Source organism: Hemitrygon akajei, chromosome 12, assembly GCF_048418815.1.
Source record: "Hemitrygon akajei chromosome 12, sHemAka1.3, whole genome shotgun sequence".
Taxonomy (NCBI): Eukaryota; Metazoa; Chordata; class Chondrichthyes; order Myliobatiformes; family Dasyatidae; genus Hemitrygon; species Hemitrygon akajei.
The window spans coordinates 35709373-35734350 of record NC_133135.1 but is presented as its reverse complement, the minus strand read 5'-3'; the positions used below and the strand labels follow the sequence as shown (position 1 = coordinate 35734350).

The window sequence follows — 24978 nt, the reverse complement described above, 5'->3', positions numbered from 1 at the left end:
TGCTCGCAGTAGCAACACAGTCACATAGATAGGAATGCTGCACGGAACATGACCATATCAGCACACACAAAATACTGGAGGTCAGCAGGTGAGGCAGCTGAAGATGAATAAATAGTTGGCATTTTGGGCCAAGACCTGGAAAGGAAGGGGGAAGAGGCCAGAATAAAAAAGGTAGGGGGAGGGGAAGAAGGACAGCTAGAAGGTGATGGGTGAAGCCAGGTGAGTGGGAAGGGTAAAGAGCTGGAGAGGAAGGAATCTGATAGGAGAAGGGAGTGGGTACATGTATGCCATACCATATGCATCCATATACCTGCTTTTTTGACCAAGTTATTGGTCACCTGTCTGATTTAATGTGTTTCAATTTCAAATCTTACCTAACACTGCTCTGAAGTGCTTTAAAGTATTGATGTACAGGGATGTAACTATTACTTCATCCAAAACTTTTAAACATTGATCCTTGTAGAAGCTTCATAATGCTGTTAAGGTATTTCATGACATGTAAAATGCATTCTGAACTGGTAGTCTCTTGTTGTTTCTATCTTGACTAGGTGCCCCCGACCCAACAGCAGGTGCCAGTATTGATGACGAAAATTGCTGGCATCTTGACGAAGAGCAAGTTCGAGAGCAAGTCAAGCAATTCCTATCACAGGGAGGGTACTACGGGTCCGGAAAGCAGCTGAATTCCATGTTTGCTAAGGTGAGGTTCTTTTGCATTAAGTCAACTTTGGTTACCCATGTTACCCTCTGACTGAAGAGAGGAGTGGTAAAGGATGTTCTGACAATGTCTTCAAAGCATGGTAGCGTAGCAGTAAGCGTGATGCTTTACAGTGCCGCGGTAAGATTGGGATTTGATTACTGCCGCTGCCTGTAAGGAGTTTCTGTGTTCCCCGTGTCTGCGTGGGTATCTTCCAGGGCTCCAGTTTGCTCCCACATTTCAAAGACATGCGGGTTAGAGTTAGTGAGTTGTGGGCATGCTTTGTCAGTGCTGGAAGCATGGCAACACTTGCAGGGTGCCTAGCACATCCTTCGCTGATTCGATCTGATGCAAACGATGCATTTCACTGTATGCTTCAATGTGCACGTGACAAATAAAAAGAATCCTTCTCTTCTTTAAATCTCCCTGGGTTACAACTTCACACTGCTTGCACCTTAAACGTGTGGGGCCAGTTATTGAACTCAACAAAGAGTTACCTTGTTTACGCAAAAGGAGACGGCCTCATTTTCGAAAATCAATTTCAGACGGGCATAGGTAGAGTGGATGTGGAGACGGTGTTTCCTATAGTGGGCGAGTTGAGAGCCAGAGGGCACAGTCTCAGAATAGAAAGAAGTCCTTTTGAACCGAGATGAGGAGGAATTTCTTCAGCCAGACAATGGTGAATCTCTGGAAACCATTGCCACATAGGACTATGGAGGCCAAGTCACTGGGTATATTTAAAGTGGAGGTTGATAGGTTCTTGATAAGAAGGCAGGAGAATGGTGTTCAGAGAGATAATAAATCAGGCATGATGGAATGGCAAAACAGACTTGATGTGCCAAGGGGCCTAATTCTGCTCCTATGACTTGTACAGGATTTCAGTCATGACAGTTCTTATTTGGCTCGAGAAACCAATTGCTAACTACTGCAAACGTATAGATTTCCAGATGACTGATTTATCTATATGAAGGAGTTCTTATTTCCCTTGCACATCATCATAGCACTTTGCTGCTGACCATATAAAAATCTCAGCATATGTAATTGTCACAGTAACAGTAGGCACAATTTTGATGAAACTGCACCAACTATATTTCCAGAAAGGTGAGCAGTGTAGAAATATAGAATAAAAGATGATTTTGAAAATTTGTTCCAGGCAACAACCCCTTGAGATGTGAATCACATTTACAGGAACTGTGTTCCAGCAGTTCATGACAGTCAAATGATCTCCAGCAATGGTTCTATACTTCAGCAGCTTCCCAACTTACATTAAAAACATTTACTTTAGAACTCGCCAATATAGATTTCCTCAGCTTATTTTGGTTTGTTTAAAAAGAGGTATTTGTGGTTTGTTGGCTAACCCAATTTGAAGTGAAACATACTCAGTCATGCTGTGAGGATTGAAGTTGCAAAAACAGCCCTTTAGGCTCTGCCTAGATGGGAACGGTAGCTGATGTGGCTAAAAGTAATAGGCATTGCTACTGGAGGAAGAAATATCTCTGTCCCTCTGTCTCTTGTGTCTGTCTCTACAAATACACAAGGATTTCCATCCTATGCAGCGATATTCTGTTCTGTCAGCTGGAAATGTAGATATTTGAAAAGGAGATGAGAATGAAAAGTTAAACAAATGGTAAATGTCCTCACAGAACGCTGGAGGAACTCAGCAGGCCAGGCAGCATCTATGGAAAAGAGTGAACAGTCGAAGTTTCGGGCTGAGACCCTTCAGCAGTACTGGAGTCCTGATGAAGGGGCTCAGCCCAAAATGCCGACTGTACTCTTTTCTATAGATGCTGCCTGGCCTGCTGAGTTCCTCCAGCATTTTGTGTGTGTTGCTTGGATTTCCAGCATCTGCATATTTTCTCTTGTTTAGTAAATGTTTTCCGCAGTCATGGACTGTCCATGGTTATAAAGAATAGAATCCTTGCAACTAAACTTTCATTTTTGCTCATATCCATTAACATTAATTTAAGCTGGACCTTAAATTTAGTTTAATTGATGTTGAAAATTTAGTTTAATTGATGTTGAAAATTTGGGATGATACAAAAAGAAAAGAAGATGTAATGTCATAAACCCAGTCCAATATTCTTAGAAGCAAGAGAAAGAATGAAAAGTTGTTTTGATTTTCCTTAAAAATAACAACCATTGACAATTATAGAAACCTTCAGTGAGACACCACTGTGAACCTCTCTCATATTGATCCATTTGGTGTTGTCAGGTGATGTCCAGTATTTTTTTAAATGTCCTCACCCTCTGCAATGTTACATCATGAGGTCTGTAATTCTATTCTTTTATAAGACCGTAAGATGGCAAGGGCAGAATTAAGCCATTTGGCTCAGTGAGTCTGCTCTGCCATTTCATCATGGCTGATCCATTTTCCCTCTCAGCCCCAATGTCCTGCCTTCTCCCCGTATCCCTTGGTGCCCGGATTAATCAGAAATCTATCAACTTCTACCTTAAATATACCCTATGACTTGGCCTCCACAGCTGCTTGTTGCAACTAATTCCACAGATTCATATCTCTCCAGCTAAGGAACTTTCTCTCATCTCTGTTCTAAAATGATGTCCGTCTGTTCTGAAGCTGTGTCCTCTGGTCTTTGACTCTCCCACCACAGGAAACATTCTCTTCACATCGACTTTATCAAGGTCTTTCAACATTTGATAGGCTTCAATGAGGTCACCCTTCATTCATTTGAATTCCAGTGAGAAGAGATCCAATACTATCAAATGTTCCTCGTATGATAAACATTACAATACTGGAAAAAATTTTGTGAATCTCCTCCGAACCCAGTGTCAGCACATCATTTCTTAGATAAGGGGCCCAAAACTGCTCACAATACTCCAGGTGAGGCCTCGCCAGTGCTTTATAAAGCCTCAATATTACATCCTTGCTTTTATATTCCAGTTCTCCTGAAATGAATGCTAAAATCATATTTGCTATCCTCACCAGAGACTCAACCTGCAAAATAACCTTTAGAGAATCCTGCATACAGACTCCCAAGTCCCTTTGCACTTTAGATTTTTAAAATTTTCTCTCCAGTTACAATATAGTCTACGCTTTTATTTCTGCTACCGAAGTGCATGACCACATACTTCCTAACACTCTATTCCATCTGCCACTTCTTTGCCCATTCTCCTAATCTGTCTTATTTATTCTGTAGCCTCTCTGCTTCCTCAAAACTACCTACCCCTCTACCTATCTTCATATTGTTTACAAACTTGGCCACAAAGCCATCAGTTTTGTCGTCTAAATCATTGCCATATAACATAAAAAGAAGCGGTCCCAACACAAACTCCTGTGGAACACCACCAATCAACAGCATTCAACCAGAAAAGGCTCCCTTATTTCTCACTGTTTGCCTCCTGCCAATCAGCCAATCTTCTAACCATTTTAGTATCTTTCCTGTGATACCATGGGCTTGTATCTTGTTAAGCAGCCCCACGTTTGGCACCTTGTCAAAGGTCTTCTGAAAATCCAAGTACACAACATCCAGTGATTCTCCTTTGTCTATCCTGCTTGTCATTTCTTCAAAGAATTCCAACAGATAAGTCAGGCAAAGTTTTCTCTTAAGGAAACCAGGCAGACTATGGGCTATTTTATCGTCTGCCTGCAAGTATCTCGAAGCCACATCCTTAACAATCAGCTACAACATCTTCCCAACTACTGAGGTCAAACTACTGGGCCCATAATTTCCTTACTTCTGCCTTTCTTACTTCTTGAAGAGTGGAGTGACATATGCAATTTTCCAGTATTCCTGAACTATGCCAGAATCCCTGGAAAATATGTTTGCTTTCACATCTATTCCCCTGGCATGCACCTCTCCTTCTTCAGTTCTATGACTTATTCTTCTGGCCAGTGTCCAGTTTTGGATGGGCTGTATTATCTTCAGCTAAATTTTGGGAAAATCGGATCATTCACAATTTCACTTGTCTATAACCTCCTCAGTAGCCATAGAGAGAAGTTATGTTTAGCAGTCATTAAACAATTGAGGCAATATCTTTTGTTATCTTTGGGTCCCTTTAACTTTTTGGCCGTTCACTGTGTGTTTTACATTCCATGTGAGATTCTTAGATTTTAAAAGTAGCCACCTACTGTACTGGTGTGAAAATTAACTAATCGCATTGCATCATAATTTAACAATTTAGTAGAGAGTGGTTGTTAAATAGTATTTAATTTTTTTACATTAAGTTTGTGATTTCAACGTTTTTTCCCTGTGCAACATTATTTGCGTTTCTTTCTTTTCCAAAAAGTGAACTTCTTTTAAAAAGTCTTCAAAGTGAAGGGGGTATCATTTGGTGCAGTATTGTTTCTCGGGATCACCCTTAAATTTCCTTCCTGATTGGTACAGGTGCGAGAGATGCTGAAGATGAGGGATTCAAATGGTGCCAGGATGTTGACATTAATAACAGAACAATTCATGGCTGACCCACGACTCTCCCTCTGGAGGCAACAAGGCACAGGCATGACAGACAAATGCCGTCAGCTATGGGATGAACTGGGTAAGTGTTCTGAGGAAACAACCGGTAACAAGCATTGCAGTGTTTTTATCCTCTGCCTTGAGAACTAACCAGCGTTGACCTTTCTCCAGACTGCTTTCCCTGATTACAAACTTGATCAGGTATCACACTGCATTTGTTATTCAGCAAAGATAATGTATAAAATAGAACGTGAAACAAAGGAATGAGGAGAACAACTTCCAACTTTAGAAGCACAGAGCAGGATCTGTCAGCATCTTTAAATTTAAAAGACAAGCTATACATTTTAGGTTTGTTCCCTTCAGCTCTGAAGACAAGAAGACAAGCAAACAAGCATTTTAATAATGCTCAAAAGAAGTTAACAGAAAGAAAAGGAAAGAAGCGAAATAGCCACATTGACACAGAGCTGACAGGCAGCCGACTGCTTCATTTAATCTATTCGATGGTATTAAGGTCATCTGCGGAATCATCAGGGATGTGAAAGAGGGGGAAAATAATATTCATGAAGATAAAAAGGCATACAAACAAATGATTACAAATATAAGGAAAATTAAATAATAGATAAAAGAGCAAGCTCCCTGTGCAAATGCAGGGGACTAGAGGCTGTAATGTGGAGCATAAAATAAACAACTAGAGGAACTCAGCAGGTCATGCAACGTCTCCGGAAGAAAAGGAATGGTTGGATTTTGAATTGGGACTCGTTTGGGATTCTGCATACTTTCCCTCCATGGATACTGTCTGATCCATTGAGTTCCTCTAGTGGTTTTGTTTTAGGCTCTCTTTGAAATTAAGCAACAAAATTCAAGTGAAAAGTAAAGTATTTAACAGAAGTAAGCAGAGGAAAGGCAAAACCATTCTATAGGGTGGCAAAGAATCCACCTCTCCTCCCACAAGCTGTCAGGCCTTAGGCCATCAGAAGATCTCCAGGCTATGACGGAAATGTAAGGTAGTTAGGAACTGAAGATGCTAAAGTGGCTGTTCAGACCTCTGACTGGAGAAAGCCTGGCAGGAAGATGAGAATTTCTCTGAATGCTCTTTGTACTTTTGTGGAATGGGGTCGGTGTGAATTTTTAAATCCTCTATTTAAAAAAATAATAAATTCATAAAAATAATTTACAAATGTAGAAAGCAAGCAAGTTGATGGGGAGAAAAGTAGAATACGGTACTGAAAGTTGAGAGCACATTATGTGAATTGAAAAGCTTTTAAATGTCATCCTGCATCCTTGCTGATGTGATATGCTCTATTTATTTCCCATTTGTGCACTCGAGAAATGTGCATGACCGGTAATGTTAATAGAAACAATCCATAACTAAATAAAAGGTATGGTTCGTTCCATAATGATAAATTTGTGGGCATTTCTGCTATCTTTCTTTGGTTTATGCATTTCAATAATTGATGTTTGCCTGTATTAATGTTCATTCTATTTTAAAACTGTTGGTTGGACACCACCTGAATTACCAAGTGTTATCCTGAAATCTCCCTGTCATAACATGGCAGTGTTCCACTCTAATGGCATTATTACTGGGAATGGTGAGCTATAGACAATGTTTCCACTTGATTCAATGTTGAAAGATTATCATAAATCAGAAAGAGTGGGTTCATCTCTTGCCAATAACCAACAGAATAGATAAAGAGGAATGGGTGTTTGTGTTCTGTATGCTTTTCAGAATCAGAGTCAGGTTTAATATCACCAGCATATGTCGTGAAATATGTTAACTTTGTGGCAGCAGTACAATGCAATACATGATAAATATAGGAAAAATCTGAATTACAGTAAGTATATAAATGTTAAATTAAAATAAGTGTGCAAAAACAAATGGGATGGCAGTGGGGAAGAAACTGTTCCTGAATCATTGAGTTTGTGCCTTCAAGCTTCTGTACCTCCTTCCTGATGGTAACAATGAGAAGAGGGAATGTCTGGGGTGGTGGGGATCATTAATGATGGTCACTGCCTTGAAGATGTCCTGGTTAGTATGGAGGCCAGGCCCCTGATGGAGCTGATGAAATTTACAACTTTCTGTAGCTTACTTCGATCCTGTGCAGTAGCTGCCCCCATACCACAATGCTCTCCACAATGTATCTGTAGAAGTTTTCAAGTGTTTTAGGTGACAAACCAAACCTCCTCAAACTCCTCATGGAATATAGCCACTGTATAAGGCCTTTGATAAGGTGCAACAGAAGGAATTATAATACAAACGAAAATCGTCAGAAAACATTTTTGGCTTAGTTGATCAGCGTCAGTGCTATTATGCAATTAAACGCATTATATTCAATAAGAACTAATTTCTTGTTTCTCCAAATTCCTATGTGATGATAATTGGCTGAAATTATATTTGTGTTCAGCTTCAAGTGGCCTATCATAACCACAAAAATAATCTGAGGAAGCAACACCTTCAAAAAAAAAATTGCTCATTTTTGAACGGATTTAGAGCACTTGGGAAATAAAACTGAAAATGCTGGAAAAACTCGGCATGACAAGCAGCATCTGTGGAAAGAGAAACAATTAACTTTTCAGGTGCAAACATGAGGAAGTCTGCAGATGCTGGAAATTCAAACAACACACACAAAATGCTGGTGGAACACAGCAGGCCAGGCAGCATCTATAAGGAGAAGCACTGTTGACGTTTTGGGCCGAGACCCATCGTCAGGACTAACTGAAAGGAAAGATAGTAAGAGATTTGAAAGTAGTGGGGGGAGGGGGAAATGCAAAATGATAGGAGAAGACCGGAGGGGGAGGGATGAAGCTAAAATCTGGAAAGGTGATTGGCGAAAGTGATACAGAGCTGGAGAAGGGAAAGGATCATGGGACGGGAGGCCTCAGGAGAAAGAAAGGGGGAGGGGGGAGCACCAGAGGGAGATGGAGAACAGGCAGAATGATGGGCAGAGAAAGAGAAAAAAAACAAACAACATAATATTGTCAGGGATGGGGTAAGAAGGGGAGGAGGGGCATTAACAGAAGTTAGAGAAGTCAATGTTCATGCCATCAGGTTGGAGGCTACCCAGCCGGTATATAAGGTGTTGTTCCTCCAACATGAGTGTGGCTTCATCTTGACAATAGAGGAGGCCATGGATAGATTAACTTCTCTAACTTCCGTTAATGCCCCTCCTCCCCTTCTTACCCCATCTCTGACAATATTATGTTGTTTGTTTTTTTTTCTCTCTCTCTGCCCATCACTCTGCCTGTTCCCCATCTCCCTCTGGTGTTTCCCCCCCCCCCCCCCCTTCTTTCTCCCGAGGCCTCCCGTCCCATGATCCTTTCCCTTCTCCAGCTCTGTATCACTTTCGCCAATCACCTTTCCAGCTCTTAGCTTCATCCCACCCCCTCCGGTCTTCTCCTATCATTTCGCATTTCCCCCTCCCCCCACTACTTTCAAATCTCTTAGTATCTTTCCCTTCAGTTAGTCCTGACGAAGGGTCTCGGCCCAAAACGTGGACAGTGCTTCTCCTTATAGATGCTGCCTGGCCTGCTGTGTTCCACCAGCATTTTGTGTGTGTTGTTTTAACTTTTCAGGTCCAGGGTCCTCCTTCATCAAAAGCAAGGAAAAGAGAAGCAAGTCGGTCTGGGTAGCAGGAAAGGGTGACTGGTGGAACAAAGCTTGTAGGATGAAATAATGAATACGAGATTCTGCACATGCTGGAAGTCCAAAGCAACATGCACAAAGATGCTGGAGAAACTCTGCAGGTCAGGCAACATCTTCGGAGAGGAATAAACTGTGGATGTTGCAGGCTGAGACCCTTCATCGGGACTGGAAAGGAAGGGGGAAGTAGCCAGACTAAGAAGTGGGGGAGGAGAAGGAGTACATACTGACAGATAATAGGTAATATCATTGAGGGGGAAGGGGATGAAGTAAGAAGCAGGTTTCAATTTGGCTTCCCATTCCCATTTTAACATGTGAGCCCGTGGCCGCCTCTACTGCCACAATGAGGCTACTCTTGGGTTGCAGAAGCAACACCTCATACTCTGTCAGGGTCTCCGTCCTGCCATCATTAACACTAGTTTCTCTAACTTAGGGTAATTTCTCCCCTCTGCCCCTTCTCTTTTCCTCACCTCCCTATCACCTGCCTCTGTTAGCCCTCCTCCTCCCCCTTCTCCCATGGCGCACTGTCCTCTCCTGTCGGATTCCTCCTTCCAGCCATCGTGGCCCAAAAAAAAACAACTGTTTAATTCCTCTCCCTAGATGCTGCCTGACCTGTTGAGTTCCTCCAGCATTCTGAAGGTGAAATAATGGTTTAGTTAATGTGATGTGAAATGTGTTGCAAATGTGGTTTAGACTATGCATCTGACTATGCAAGCAAAAATGAAGTAAAAAAAGGATGGCAGACAAAAGTGGACAGATTTTATAGAAATAGACAAAAAAGAACAAATTATCTAAAAGTGGAGGATGTAATGTTGGGTACTATAGGATTGTGTCTTAAAAACAATGAGCTATTGTTCCTTTAACTTGTATTGTAAAAGTGAAGGAGGTCACAGCCAGAAAGGGAAGATTGATAGTAGGATGCAAATTAAAATGGCAGGCAACAGGGATCAGGGTTCATTGCTGCCGTCTGAGTACAGGTTCTCTGTGAAGTGATCACCCAAACCGTGTGTGGTTTCTGCACTGTAAAGGAGGCCATCTTTTGAACAAATAACATAGTAATGTAGACTGGAGGAATTACAAGTAAATTGTTATTTCACTTGGAAACTCTGTCTCGTACCCTGGATGGTGGGGTGTGAAGAAGTGAAGGGATGGGTGTTGCTCCTCTTGCAGTTGTGTGGGAAAGGGCTGTACAATGGGGACTATTAGACAGAGACAGAAGAGCAGACAGTGGATCATTTCAAAATGTTGAAACAGAGGGGAATGTGTGTCTGGCGATGGAATCTTGTTGGAGCTGGCAGAAACTTTGAATGACATTGCATTGAATTCAGAGCCGTGGTGATATAGACTGGGGGCCTCAATTTTTGTTCTGTTCAGGAGGAGAAGGGGAGAGAGCAGAGGTACAGGAAATAGGTCAGATGCATTCAAGGGTGCTGTCTATGAAAGTAAAGTGGATTAAAGTAAATTAAGATTTTTAAGCGATTTGGAATCACCTGTACAGATTTCCTCAATGTGATGGAGAAGGAGGAAATGAGAGGGTGGAATAGGGTCCTTACTGGAGGCAAGGTGGATGGAAGGTAACTATGTGGGGTCTGTCAATCTTGGTCTCTATTCTTATCACTTGCGATGAAAATGGAGAAGGGAAGGGAGAGTCAGAGATGGAACATATAAAGATGGGAGCAGGTTAGAAGTCTGCAAAGGTAATGGAATTTTTGACTTCTGCAGGATTTGTATACTGTATACATTCTCTGATATTAAATTGGACCATTGAACCATTGAATTAGCACAATGTTTCCGTCAATGTCCTGTGATTAGTGGGGTTGTAGGGATCAGTGCTGGCACCCCTGGCTATTCACAGTCCTTATCAATGGTCTGGTTCAGGGGGCCAAGTGTAATATAAACAAGCTTGATTCAAAGCTGGGAAGCAATGTGATTTGTAAGGGAAATGCAGAGCGGCTTCTTCGGGATAAAGACAGTCTGCATATACGGATGAGGATGTGACAGATGGAATATAATGTGAAAGAGGGTATGCACTTTGGTGGAAAAATAGCAGAAAGTCAGAATATTTTTAATTGGTGAGGGGCCAGCATATTGGTGCAATCACGATGAAGGTGTGGTAGCGACTAAACTTCATTAGGAGTTTGAGAAGATTTAGTATGCCACTAATTTGCTAGCAAATTTCTACAGATGTACCGTGGAGAGCATGAGGACTGGTTGCATCACTGTCTGGTATGGGGGTGCCAATGCACAGGAACAAGAGAGGCTGCAGAGGGTTTGAGGCTCAGCCAGCTCCATCTTGGGCACAAACCTCCCCATCGTTGAGGACATCTTCAAAGCACAATGCTCACCATCGGCACATGCCCTCGTCTCATTACTATCATCAGAGAGGAGGTGCAGGAATTTGAATACCCACGCGCAGTATTTTAAGACCAATTTCTTCCCCTCTGGCATGAGAATTCTGAACAGTCTGTGAATTCGTGGACACTACCCCGCTATTCACTCTTCTGCGCTGCCTAATATTTTTAATGATAACTGCAAGTAATTTGGCACTGTACTACTGCCATAGAACAAAAAATTCACGGCTTGTGTCAGTGACAATAAACGTGAATCTGATTCTATTGGTGTTCACTGTCAACTCCATAGTAAGTGAATCAGGAAGTTATTTGTAATAACAGCAAGCAATTAGGCAGGCAAATCGTACATTGGCATCTGTTACACAAGAGCTTGAATTAATGCATCTTTCCAAAATTATATAGAGACCTCAACAGGACCACCGCCTAGAAAACTGTGGACAATTCAGCAGGGATTTCCTTGGAATCAATGAAATTCAATGCAGGTTTACTAGATTGATTCCTGGGATCAGGGTAGGGGATTTGTCCTACCAGGAGATGTTAAACAGACTGGCTTATATTCACTTTGCTTAGAAGAGTGGGAAGTGGTCTCTTTGAAACATCCAGCACTGTTAAAGGATTTGACAAGGTTGATGTAGGCAGGGGTGATGTTTTCAAGTGGTTGGGCATATTGGGAACCAAGTGCCCTAAGACAAGGTCAATACTTTAGCCTTGAAATAAGAAGAAATTTCTTCATTCAAAAGGGTGGTAAATCTTTGGCATTCACTCTCCACAGGGGTGTGGAGGTTAGGTCACTCTGTTTATTGAAAATAAGACTGATAGACATTTGGATATTCTGGAAATGACTTGCAAAGGAAAAGATTGACCATTATCTTGCTGAGTGGTGGAGCAGGTGCGATGAGCTAAATAGTGCCTCTACTTCTGGTGTTCCTTTGCTCTCCCACTCTAATTTCAGAGATGGATACTATACAGAATGTTGCAAGAGGCTGCCACAGGGGGGTGGTGGGGGCGGGAATTGGCTGTGGGTGGTCATGTCTCAGGGGTCATGAAGTTGGTTCAGTTTTATGCAGATCCTTGGCAGAAGGATGTACAGCCACTTAACTCTCCATGAGAGGCAATGTGAAATTGTTCCTGTTTGGCATGTGCAGTAAAATTGTCAGGTAAATGAAGCAGGAAGGAATCAGAACAGGTTTAATATCACCGGCATATGTCATGACATTTGTTAACATTGCAGCAGCAATACAATGCAATGCATAATAATAGAGAAAAAACTGTGAATTACAGTAAGTATATATGTATCTTAACTAGTTAAATTAAATGTGTAGTGCAAAAAATAGAAGTAAAAAAAAGTAGTGAGGTTGTGTTCATGGGTTCATTGTCCATTCAGAAATCTTTTGGTGGCGGTGAAGAAGCTTTCCTGAATCATTGAGTGTGCTTTCAGGCTTCCTGATGGTAGCAATGAGAAGGCAGCATGAAGAAGTGCTTTCTAGTGCCCAGTCTGTTCGCGAGCTTGTCCTGTGCATAGAGAGAAATTGTAACAAAGAAACGGCACTTGCGAAAGCAGGCAAAGGTTAACTGGTGTCTTGTGGCTCATGGCGCAGAATTAGCATGGAGAGAGGGGTGGGGGGGGGGGTGGAAACATGGTGAAGAGGACCAGCATAAAAGAATGGGAAAAACATGAATTTGAAGCTGTCATTTAACACAGAGGACCCCGGAAAAAATAAGTGGCTCATCACTGATTCGCACATTAGCTTACTAGATATCTTTGTAGGAGTTCTAAAATAAATAAGACTCCACTCATGTTGTGCAGCTAGGGAAATATATCTAAATCCTCATAAATTACTGTGCAGCTGAAAATTGAATTTACTTGTACCTTCATCATAAAATAATACTTCAATGCAAACGAGATCTGTGGAAGAGGATTAAATGCCTTTCATTCTGTCCTGATTTTTCTTGGTGAAGATTAGAAACCAATAGCTCCTATTTCTGTCTACGCAGTATTGTGGCTCTAGATTAAAACCTAATTACATGTAACAGGAGAAAAATGGCATCTGTATTCAATATGAACCCGAAAGCTGACCTTAATCTTCCGCTGTGGTAGCGCATTCAATTCAGAATGTCTTTTGAATAAGCTGTCAGTAAGCAAAGGAAAAAGAGAGGCAAAAAATTAATACCATAACCCAGTTTGACGAGATGGTGATTATTCAGCTACAGCAGATTCTGTTTCAGTCAACACAGCTTTACTGTGGCATAAATATGATGAATCCATTGGTCAGGGCTGAAGGATTTACAGTTCCAACAGGACAGAGTCGAATTGCATCTGTAGTCTGCGAGCTGGTGATAATTTAGTCCTTTTTTTCATTTGCTTAATGGAATGCTTCACAGCAGCTTTCTCTTCCATTATTTATGGAAGAATTCCACTTTGTGTATATGTTCTTTAAGAACTCGAACCTGCTTGCCTTTGATTTGTAGTCACCTTTTACAGTACTCCCAGTACCTAAATGGGAAGCAATGTGCTGCCCTCCACCATTCATGTCAGTGACTGAATTAAGATTACCTCAGTCTAATTGTACTAAAGTTGGAGAAAATATCACAAATAACGATGTGTGCAGCTTCAAACTCAAGTTTATCCTGACATTAAATAAATTGGAGTTCTGTAAATATAATTTTCAAGTGCACTGTTTAGTAAGATTCCTTGACAGTACTTTGGTTAGATTCCCTACTTACATTATTGGTCTGCTGAGCCCCAATCACGATCCCATCGAGGAAGCCTGTATTTATATCCCACCTTTCAAAATCTGCCCTCTCGTTTGGTGCTCTTGTAAGTATCTTGAAACTTTGAAAATTGTCTTCAGAATGTTGGTCTACAATGCAACCTACAAATTCAATAAATAAATGAAGTTCAAAAGTCATGTCAGATAAAAAAATTCTGCTACAAAAAACAAATTCAAAAATTTGGTACCAATTTGAATCAGGTGCTGAGTGGCTAATGAGTATTTTGTTCTGACAAATGTACGTGTTCAATCTTGTTGACACTGCTCAGTATGAAACTATTGGTTTGAGAGATTTACCTCTAGTTCAAAGTTCATAGTAAATTTATTATTAGCGTACATAATTTGTCACAGCCTTGAGATTCGTCGTCTTTTGGGCAATCGGTAAATACAAGAAACACAATAGAATTGATGAACTATCACAACAAAAAATATGCAAATACAAATAAAGAGGGAGAAATAATAATAATAAATAAGCTATAAGTATCTAGAACATGAAATGAAGAGTGAGTCTAGTTCAGCAAGAATGATTCAGTGATGGGGCAGGTGAAGTTATCCCCTATGGTTCAAGAGCCGGATGGTTGGAGGGGGGAAATAACTGTTCCTGAATCTGTTGGTGCATTTCCGGAGGCTCCAGTAACTTCTTCCTGATAGCAGCAGTGAGAAAGAGCATGGCTTGGATGATGCAGGGCCCTAGATGATGGAAGCTGTTTTCATGTGGCAGTGCTCCATGTAGACGTGCTTAGGGCGGGGAGGGCTTTATCAGTGATAAACTGGGCTGTATTCATTTCTCTTTGTAGGCTTTTCCAAGCAAGGGCATTGGTGCTTCCATACTAGGCTGTGATGCAACTGGTCAATACCTCCACCACACGCCTATTGAAGTTGGTCAAAGTTGTAGATGACATGCCGAATCTGCGCCAACTTCTCAGAAAGTAGAGGCACTGCCATGCTTACTTCATAATGGCCTTTATTTGCTGGACCCAGGACAGACCCACTGAAATGACAACACCAAGGATTTTAAAGTTGCTGACCCTCTCCACCTCCGATCACCCGATGAAGACAGGTGCATAGACCTCCGAGTTCCTCCTCCTGAAGTCAATTATCACCTCCTTGGTCTTTCTGACATTGACTGACAGGTTGTTGTGGTGCCATTCAGCCAGATTTTCAGTCTCCCTCCTATATGCTGATATATCACCACCCTTGATATGGCCAAGGACAATGGTGTCATCAGAAAAATTAAGTAAGGCATTGGAGCTGTGCTTAGCCTCACAGTTCGTAAGTATAAAATGAGTAGAGCAGGGGTGATGCACCATCAATAACTCACTCTGAGACGTAAGAAGCGAGATATCGGCTTTTATTGACCGGAAGAATGAACAACACTACATCCTGGAGAATGAGGCTGGGCTCAGGCCTCAATCGCCTTTATACAGGGGTCTGTGGGAGGGGCCACAGGAGCAGTCCAGACAGGTATATGTAGTTCACCACAAGGGGCTAAGCACACAGCCTATGCTGAAGGAGATTGTGGAGGAGATGTTGTTGCCAATCTGAACAATCTGCAAGTGAGGAAATTGAGGATCCAGTTGCAGAAGGAGGTATTGAGGCCAAGGTCTTGAAGCTTAATTAGTTTTGAGGGGATAATGGTATAAAATGCTAAACTGTAGTCAATGAAGAACATTCTGATGTATGCATCTTCATTGTACAGATTTTTCAGGATTGAGTGAAGGAGCAAATGAAGTGGCATCTGCTGTTGACCTGTTATATCCGTAGGCAAATTGGAATGGATTTAAGTTCTTCTCAGGCAAAACTACTTCAAAGAAAAAAACATGGAGCTGGGAATAACTTGTGTACATTCTTAGTTTTTGTTTTAAGCAAGGCATGTCTGGATGATGTTGTGGCTTGATGATGTATGCCATTCACATCATTTGCATATAATTGCATTAATGCTCAATCTGTTCAGTATACAAAACCCAGTTATTTGTTGTGTAAGCAAACACAGCAATCTTTCCGATGTAGCCAGCCATTTCTGCTTTTCTTAAATGATTATTATCACCTAGTACTCACTGTTTATGAACCCATAAGTTTGTCTTTTTTTTAACTTGACCACTTCTAGCTGCACTTTTTTTTTAACTTGACCATTTGTCACCACGCTTTTTTTAAAAACTCCGTTGCCTCACTGCGCTTTAACAGGGAGGTAGTTGTCTTCAGTTAGCTGAAAATTTCATCATTGCCACTGTTATGTCTTATAACACCAAAATATAAAACTGATTAAAAAAAAAACAAACAGGGAGTAACTCGTGTATGTTCTTCGTTTTTACTTTAAGCAAGGTGTGATGTTGTGATGACCTATGCCATTCACATAATTTGCATATAGTGAACAAAAATTTTTACAATATTGTTCAAATAGTAGTGAAATATTAAATACATGATTGCCTTACATTCCACTCTTGGATTCTTCCCAAACTTCTCTGAGAGAATACTAAAATACACGAGAAGCTGTCTCAAATGGAGAAAATGGGAATTTGATTTTTTTCTCCTATAGTAATGTCACATATGGCTCAGCAGGAGGGCCAGTTGGGTATTGTTGGCATTGGCTGTCATAGAACATAGAACATTCATGACTACCATGAGCTTTTAGTTATGGTAGCCAAGCTCCACCTACCAAGTATTTTATGTACAATCGTTAGAGGAGATTGTTGACAAATGAGATGTATGCTGAGCCTTTGAATTATTGCATTATTCTTGTCCATTCAGGTGAAATGGTTCCATGGTGTGCCTGGCACAATCTCCAAAAACTGCAACAGTTTTTACTGAGAAAGCATATTCTTTTCTAAACCGGAGCTTTTGTTTCTTGATCTTAAGAGTAGAGACGTTTGTATTGATAAATCCTTAAGTTTTGTTTCCTCGGAAGTCTGCTGACTAATGACGTGACAGAACACAACGAATTAAAGGAGGAAGGGTAGCGTTACTAGTCAGGGAAAAGGTCATGGCATTGCTTTGTCAGGATGGACTAGAGAACTCGACCAGTGAGGCATTATGGGTGGAACTGAGAAATAAGAAAGGTATGACCACATTAATGGGGCTATATCACAGACTACTAACTCTAGGGATTTGGAGGAACAAATTTGTAATGGGATCACAGACTACTGTCAGAAACATAAGATTGTTATAGTAGATGATTTTAACTTTCAACATATTGATTGGGCATCTCATAACTGTAAAAGGACTAGATGGGATAGACTTTGTCTAATGTGTTCAGGAAAGTTTCCTTCATCAGTACTTAGATTTCCCAATGAGAGAATGTGCGATACTAGATCTCCTATTAGGGAATGAGACGGCAGATGTCAGAAATTTGTGTAGGGGAGCTCTTTACATCCAGTAACCACAATGCTATTTGTTTCAAAGTAAATCTGCAAAAAGATAGATCTGGTCCATGGGTTGGGATTTTAAATTGGAGAAGGGCCAATTTTGATGGTATCAGAAATGATCTGCCAAGTGTAGGGGGTCTTGCTTTTCAAGAAATATTGAGGCCCTGGTTAAGAGAAAAATAGAGGCACATAGCAGGTATAGGCGGGAGGAACAGATGAGGTGCTTAAAGAATACAAGAAATGCCAGAAATCAGGAAGACTAAAAGAAGGCATGAAGTTGCTCTAGCTTACAAGGTGAAGGAGAATCATAAGGGATTCTACACATACACTTAGAGCAAAAGAATTGCAAGGGACAAAATTACTCCTCTGGAAGATCAGAGTGGTCATTCATGTGTGGAGCCAGAACAGACTGGGGATATCTTAAGTAAATTCTTTGCATCTGCATTCACTCGGGAAGCAGACACAGGTTCTATAGAGGTGAGGCAGAGCAGCATCAACTTCATGGACTCTGTACAGATTACATAAAAGGAGGTGTTTGCTACCCTGAGGCAAATCAGAGTGGATAAATCCCCAGGGCCTGTCAAGGTGTTCCTTCGGACTCTGCCAGAAGCAAGTGCAGAAATTGCCAGGACCCTAGCAGAAATACATAAATCACCCTTAGCAACCCAAGAGGTACCAGAAGATTGGAGGATTGGCAACGTTGTTCCACTGTTTAAAAAAGGCTCTAAACATAAGGCAGCAAATTATAAGCCAGTGAGTCTGACGTCGGTTGTGGAAAAGTTGTTGGAAGGTATTCTAAGGGACTGGATACTTAAGTATTTGGATAGACAGTGACTGATTAAGGATAGTCAGCATGGCTTCGTGTATGGTAGGTCATGTCTCACCAATCTTGGAGGGTTTTTCGATGAAGTTACCAGGAAAGTGGATGAAGACAATGCAGTGAATATTGTCTACATGAACTTCAGTAAGGTGTTTGATAAGGCCCCGCATCAGAGGTTGATCAGGAAGGTTCAGTCTCTCAGCACTCAAGCTGGGGTAGTAAATTGAATTAGACATTGGCATTGTGGGAGAAGCCAGAGAGTGGTGGTAGATGGTTGCCTCTTTGACTGAAGGCCTGTGACTAGTGGGGTGCTGCAGGGATCAGTGCTGGGTATGTTGCTTGTCATCTGTAGCAGTGATCTGGATGATATTGTGGTTAACTGTATCAGCAAATCTGTAGATGACACCAAGACTGGGGATGTAGTAGACAGCAAGGAAGGCTATCATGACTTGCAGAGAGATCTGCATCAGCTGGAAAATGGGCTAAAAAATGGCAGATGGAAATTAATGCAGACAAGTGTACTTTGGTAGGACCAACCAGGGTAGGTCTTACACAGTGAACAGAAGGGCACTGAGGAGTGTGGTAGAACAAAGGGATCTGGGAATACACGTGCATAGTTCATTGAAGGTGGTGTCACTGGTAGATAGAGCCATAAAGATAGCTTTGGGCACATTGGTCTTCATAACTCAATGTATTGAGTACAGGAGATTGGATGTTATGTTGAATTTCTATTAGACGTTGGTGAGGCCTAGTTCGGAATACTGTTTGCGGTTTTGGTCATCTACCTACAGGAAAGATGTGAACAAGGTTGAAAGAGTGTAGAGAAAATTTACAGGGATGTTGCCGGGTCTAGATGACCTGAGCTACAAGGAAAGATTGAATAGGTTAGGACTATGTTCTTTAAAACATAGAAAATTGAGAGGAGATTGGATAAAGGTTTACAAAATTATGAGGAGTATAGCTAGGGTAAATATAAGCAGGCTTTTTCCCTGGAGGTTGGGTGGGACTACAACTAGAGGTCATGGGTTAAGAGTGAAAGGTGGGAGGTTTAAGGGGAACATGAAGTGAAACTTTGTGAGAGTGTCGAGTCAGCTGCCAGCACAAGTGGTGCATGTGAGCTCAATTTCAACACTTAAGAGAAGGTTGGATAGGTACATGAATAGTAGGGGCAAGGAGGGCTATGGTCCTGGTATAGGTCGATGGGAGTAGGCAGTGTAAATGGTTTAGAATGGTCCAGATGGCCCAAAGGGCCCGTTTCTGTGCTGAACTTCTCTATGACTTACTATTTCTGTGTGCAAATCTGAGCTCAGGTCAGGCGCAAACATGTTGTATTTTCTTTTATTTAGTATTTACTTGTGAATAGAACAGAGATGAACAAAGTCAGTGGGAAAGGTGATAAACTAATAATAGAAACATATGCTTGTGTATCCATGGAGCCCGAGATTATACAGATCCTTCAGCCATTACAAAAGACAAGGAGAGTGTCTGTCAGGATGTGACTGAAGGAATACTTGAACATAGAACACTCATGCTACATTCTCTTTGACCCACAATGTGGTGCTGACCTTTTAACATATTCTAAGATCAATCTGACCCTGCACTCATGCAGTACCTTCCATTTTCTATCATTCAGGTGCCCATCCAAGCATTTCTTAAATGCCCCTAAATTATCTGCCTCTACGGCCACCTGTGGCAGGGCATTCCATGTGTTTACTAGTCTCTGTGTAAAGAACTTACCTCTAACATACCTCTTATACTTTCCTCCTAAATCCTTGAAATTATGCCCCTGGTATTAACCCTTTCTGCCCTGGGAGAAAGTCTCTGGCTATTCACTCGATCTATGCCTCTAATGACCTTGAACACCTCCATCAAGTCACCTTTGGAAGTACCTCTTTTTCTGAGGTGCATAATTCTGGAGGTAGTTATTAACTGATTAAGTAAATGTGGATTAGTTACTGAAGCAGAATACAGAAGGAAGTGATCCAGCTATGCATGCTAGTTCTGGCTTTTTGAAGCAGGAATCCCTGTTTAGTACCACATGAAGTCCTCTTTCTCACCTTTCAATATGCACCCATTCCAAATTACGTTTGGATAAATATTTCACCATCCTTTGATGTAGACTTACAGACCCTGACAATTCTCAATGGGGGAAAACTTCCCTTCATCCCGCCCCCCTCTAAATCCGTGATCAGTGATGACTATCCAAAAGGAATAACCTTTCTCTGTCTTCTCTTCAACTGTCTCACATCTTTCTGAAAAGGTCACCTCATAACAGTCTTACAGGAAGAACAGTCCTCACCATTACCATGTTTTCTCATTCTAGTAACATCCTGATTCACCCTTTATGTTCTTTTTCTAAGCAATTGTATTGTTCCTGGCAGCCAGTATTGTCATCTGAGGCCTGGCCTAGCAAGGTTCCAGCCTCATTTCAGTTCTTATATTCTATGCTTCTTTTTGCACCAAGTTCTGCATCAAGTAACTCTAATAAGTTTAGTACCAATTTCTGAAAGAGACTGTAACTGATCAAAGCAATTTGTAAAAATCCAGGAAGAGAGAAAGAGAATGTATTGAAACATAGAAACATAGAAAACCTACAGCACAATACAGGCCCTTCGGCCCACAAAGTTGTGCCAAACATGTCCTAACCTTAGAAATTACTAGGCTTACCAATAGCCCTCTATTTTTCGAAGCTCCATGTACCTATCCAAAAGTCTCTTAATAGACCCTATCATATCCACCTCCACCACCGTTGCCAGCAGCCCATTCCACGCACTCACCACTCTCTGAGTAAAAAACTTACCCCTGACATCTCCTCTGTACCTGCTCCCCAGCACCTTAAACCTGTGTCCTCTTGTGACAACCAATTCAGCCCTGGGAAAAAGCCTCTGACTATCCACATGATCAATGCCTCTCATCATCTTATACACCTCTATCAGGTCACCTCTCATCATCCATCACTCCAAGGAGAAAAGGCCAAGTTCACTCAACCTATTCTCACAAGGCATGGTCCCCAATCCAGGCAACATCCTTGTAAATCTCCTCTGCACCCTTTCTATGGCTTCCACATTCTTCCTGTAGTGAGGCGACCAGAATTGAGCACAGTACCCCATGTGGGGTCTGACCAGGGTCCTAAATTACCTCTCAGCTCTTAAATTCGATTCCACAATTAATGAAGGCCAATACACTGTACGCCTTCTTAATGGAGAGGTTTTGTGTGCATTTTTTAGAAATTGGTAAATTGATTTGGATTATTGTTGCCGTACTTAACGAGTGCAGGAAAAGCTTGTCTTGCATACCATTCATACAGGTCGGTTCATTACGGCAGTGCTCTGAGATAGTACAAGATGAAACAATAACTAAATGCATAAAGTATTACAACTACAGAGAAAGTACAGTGCAGGTGAAGAGACACGGGAGATTGAAGATGCTGGAATCTAGACCAGCACATGAGATGCTGGAGGAACTCAATAGGTCAGGGAGCATCATTACCGAGAAATGGAAAGCTCTGGTCTCAAGTCGAGACGCTGCATCAAGACTTACAATGGTGTACAATGAGTTCTCCCAGCAGTGTGTTTTTGCGAAGGGAAGTGACAACACAGGTAAATGTGGCCACAAAATTGATAACTTGGAATCCTTGAGCTTGTGTCCTAAGACACTGAGTGTAGTAGTGTACTTAAATTTGTACATAATTTATTTTGGCCTCCATTGGTGTATTCTCTACACAAAACTAGAATGATATAAAGCCAGTAAAAGGTGTCTCGCCAGGATTGAGGGTTCCAGTTATAAAGAAAGACTTGAGAAGATGAGCTTTTAAACTACAATTGATAAGGTTAGGAGTTGCCTGGTTGTAATCTTGAAGATTATAACTGGTTCCAGTGAAATACATTGTGATAAATTTCTTTCACAGACCAGTGAGACAGTAATAAGTGAACACAAATTTCAGATCACAGAATGAGTTAACAGGGTTGAAATTCTCATTACTTAACAGCTATCTTTTGACACATTACAGTATCTGTTTGACTTTCTCTTTAATATAGTTTTTTATATTGAGAATTAAAACATTTTCTACGTGGGCTTACATTGTCCGGCCCATTTTGGTAAAATTCACATTTGCTGTAGTGCAAGCTGAAAATAGCTGGGCGTGGTGTTTTTTTCAGCCAGTGCAGATAGTGCACTGTAAGGTTCACCCAGTTGTGATCCAGGATGCCCAGGTGAAAATGAGGTGCTTTTATTTTCAGGATGGCATGTGGAAATTAAGAGTTGCATTAAGCAGTCTCACGACCAACATGGCAATAGGATTCTGTGTGCTTAAATGTCATGTGGATTCAAAACTTGAGTTCTAACTCCTTTGTCAACGCATCTCAAGCTTACAAATCTTTACTGAAGCATATTTATTTTTAACTTTATACAGTGGCATGCAGAGGTTTGGGCACCCCGGTCAAATTTTCTGTAACTGTGAATAGTTAAGTGAGTAGAAGATGAACTGATCTCCAAAAGTCATAAAGTGATGAAACATTCCTTTCAACATTTTAAGCAAGATTAGTGTATTATTTTTGTTTTGTACATTTCTTATAGTGGAAAAAAAAAGGAAAGGAGCTCCACGCAAAAGTTTGGGCACCCCAAGAGATTTGAGCTCTCAGATAACTTTTACCAAGGTCATCATAAGGAAAGGCCAGGTGATGCAAATTTCAAAGCTTTATAAATACCACAACTCCTCAAACCTTGTCCTAACAATCAGCAGCCATGGGCTCCTCTAAGCAGCTACCTAGCACTCTGAAAATTAAAATAAATGATGCCCACAAAGCAGGAGAAGGCTATAAGAAGATAGCAAAGCATTTTCAGGTAGCCGTATTCTCAATTCGTAATGTAATTAAGAAATGGAAGTTAATGAACAGTGGAGGTCAAATTGAGGTCTGGAAGACCAAGAAAACTTTCTGAGACTGAGACAACTGCTCATAGGATTGCTAGAAAGGCAAATCAAAACTCCCATTTGACTGCAAAAGACCTTCAGGAAGATTTAGCAGACTCTGGAGTGGTGGTGCACTGTTCTACTGTGCAGCAACACCTGCACAAATATGACCTTCATGGAAGAGTCATCAGAAGAAACCCTTTCTTGCATCCTCACCACAAAATTCAGCGTCAGAAATTTGCAAAGGAACATCTCAACAAGCCTGATGCATTTTGGAAACAAGTCCTGTGGACTGATGAAGTTAAAATAGAACTTTTTGGCCGCAATGAGCAAAGGTATGTTTGGAGAAAAATGGATGCAGAATTTCATGAAAAGAGCACCTCTCTAACTGTTAAGCACAGGGGTGGATCGATCATGCTTTGGGCTTGTGTTGCAGCCATTGGTACGGGAAACATTTCACTGTTAGAGGGAAGAATGAATTCAATTAAATACCAGCAAATTCTGGAAGCAAACATCACACCATTTGTAAAAAAAAAGCTGAAGATGAAAAGAAGATGGCTTCTACAACTGGATAATGATCCTAAACACACCTCAAAATCCAAAATGGACTACCTCAAGAGGCACAAGCTGAAGGTTTTGCCATGGCCCTTACAGTTCCCTGCCCTAAGCATCATCGAAAATCTGTGGATAGACCTTAAAAGAGCAGTGTATGCAAGACAGCCCAAGAATCTCAAAGAACTAGAAGCCATTTGCAAGGAAGAATGGGCAAAAATCCCCCCAAACGAGAATTGAAAGACTCTTAGCTGGCTACAGAAAGCATTTACAAACTGTGATACTGGCCAAAGGGGGTCAAGTACTGAACATACAGGGGCCCAAACTTTTGCTTCGGGCCTTTTTCCTTTTTTGTTATTTTGCAACTGTAAAAGATGGAAATAAAAAAATAATCTTGTTCAAAATATTAAAGAAATGTGTCATCTTTAACTTTCTGCCTTTTGGAAATCAGGTCATCTTTTACTCGCTTAGCTATTCACAGTAACAGACATTTTGACCAGAGGTGCCCAAACTTTTGCACACCTCTGTATCTTTACAAATTGCAAATAAAATGCATTTTTATGGAGTGTATACTATTGCTTGAGAGTCTAATAAATTCACTGCACTCCAAGTAATGCACCCTGTTTAACTGTATAGTTACATATGCAGTACGATGAATAATAGCATTCCATATTTTTGGTGTACTTATACATTCTATTCTTTCCTCTCAGAGAATCTCTGCAAACACATCCTGTCATGTAGAGTGGATTACAGCAGTACAAGCACCCCCAGCTCCTGGTGCATTAAATCCTGCAGTATATTCTGCACCACATGTGGTTATTAGCAGATAAGCATGTGTGGCGCAGAGAAAGGTTGACTTAATTATTTTAAGATAAATCAATTATTATTCTAATTTATCATGTGTGCCTTTTCCATTATTACTTATAGATAGCCTACCTTCAATACTTAGGAGATCCAAAATGTCTTTGACCTACAGCATTGTAATACACTATTGTGCAGCTCTCATAGCAAATTTAGCAATGGGGTAAGTGTCCAGTATGTAATAAAGCTTTTATTTTAAATTCTTTTGCCTACATTGCAAAGCATTCGATGTAGATTTTTGTGAAACCAGAATTTAATTTTCTGTTTATGGTCACTCTTAAGCCTCCGAGGTCTGAGACTCTGGGATTCGTGGCCTGATCTTGACACCTCCCCAGATTTCTTTCTGGCTATCTTCTCTCTCCACTCTCAGTCCTATTTCAGAGTCCCAATCTGAATTTACCACCACAGATGCTGATTGACTTGCTGAGTTCCTACAGTGGTTAGTTCTTTGCTCTAAAAATATGTACTCTACTATATATTTCCAATGCTATTTTCAAATTTTGTTTATGAGCCAGTAAGGAAATTTACAGACTATTCAGAAAAGTTTTAAGAATTTTCTCTTGAAGACCAGATTGTCATTGAGCTACCATAAGACCTGGATAAGCGCAA

At 41.0% G+C, this 24978-nt stretch overlaps 1 protein-coding gene across 3 annotated transcripts in view; it reads left to right on the top strand.

Annotated features, from left to right (window-relative positions):
* The window catches only part of zswim5 (zinc finger, SWIM-type containing 5), a 239091-nt gene that overhangs the window by 172678 nt on the left and 41435 nt on the right, over positions 1-24978 (top strand). For all 3 annotated transcript variants that reach the window (XM_073062899.1, XM_073062898.1, XM_073062897.1), the window contains 2 exons: positions 549-697; positions 5038-5188. In XM_073062899.1, the coding sequence (XP_072919000.1) occupies positions 549-697; positions 5038-5188 (300 nt within the window). The remainder of the gene's footprint in view (positions 1-548; positions 698-5037; positions 5189-24978) is intronic.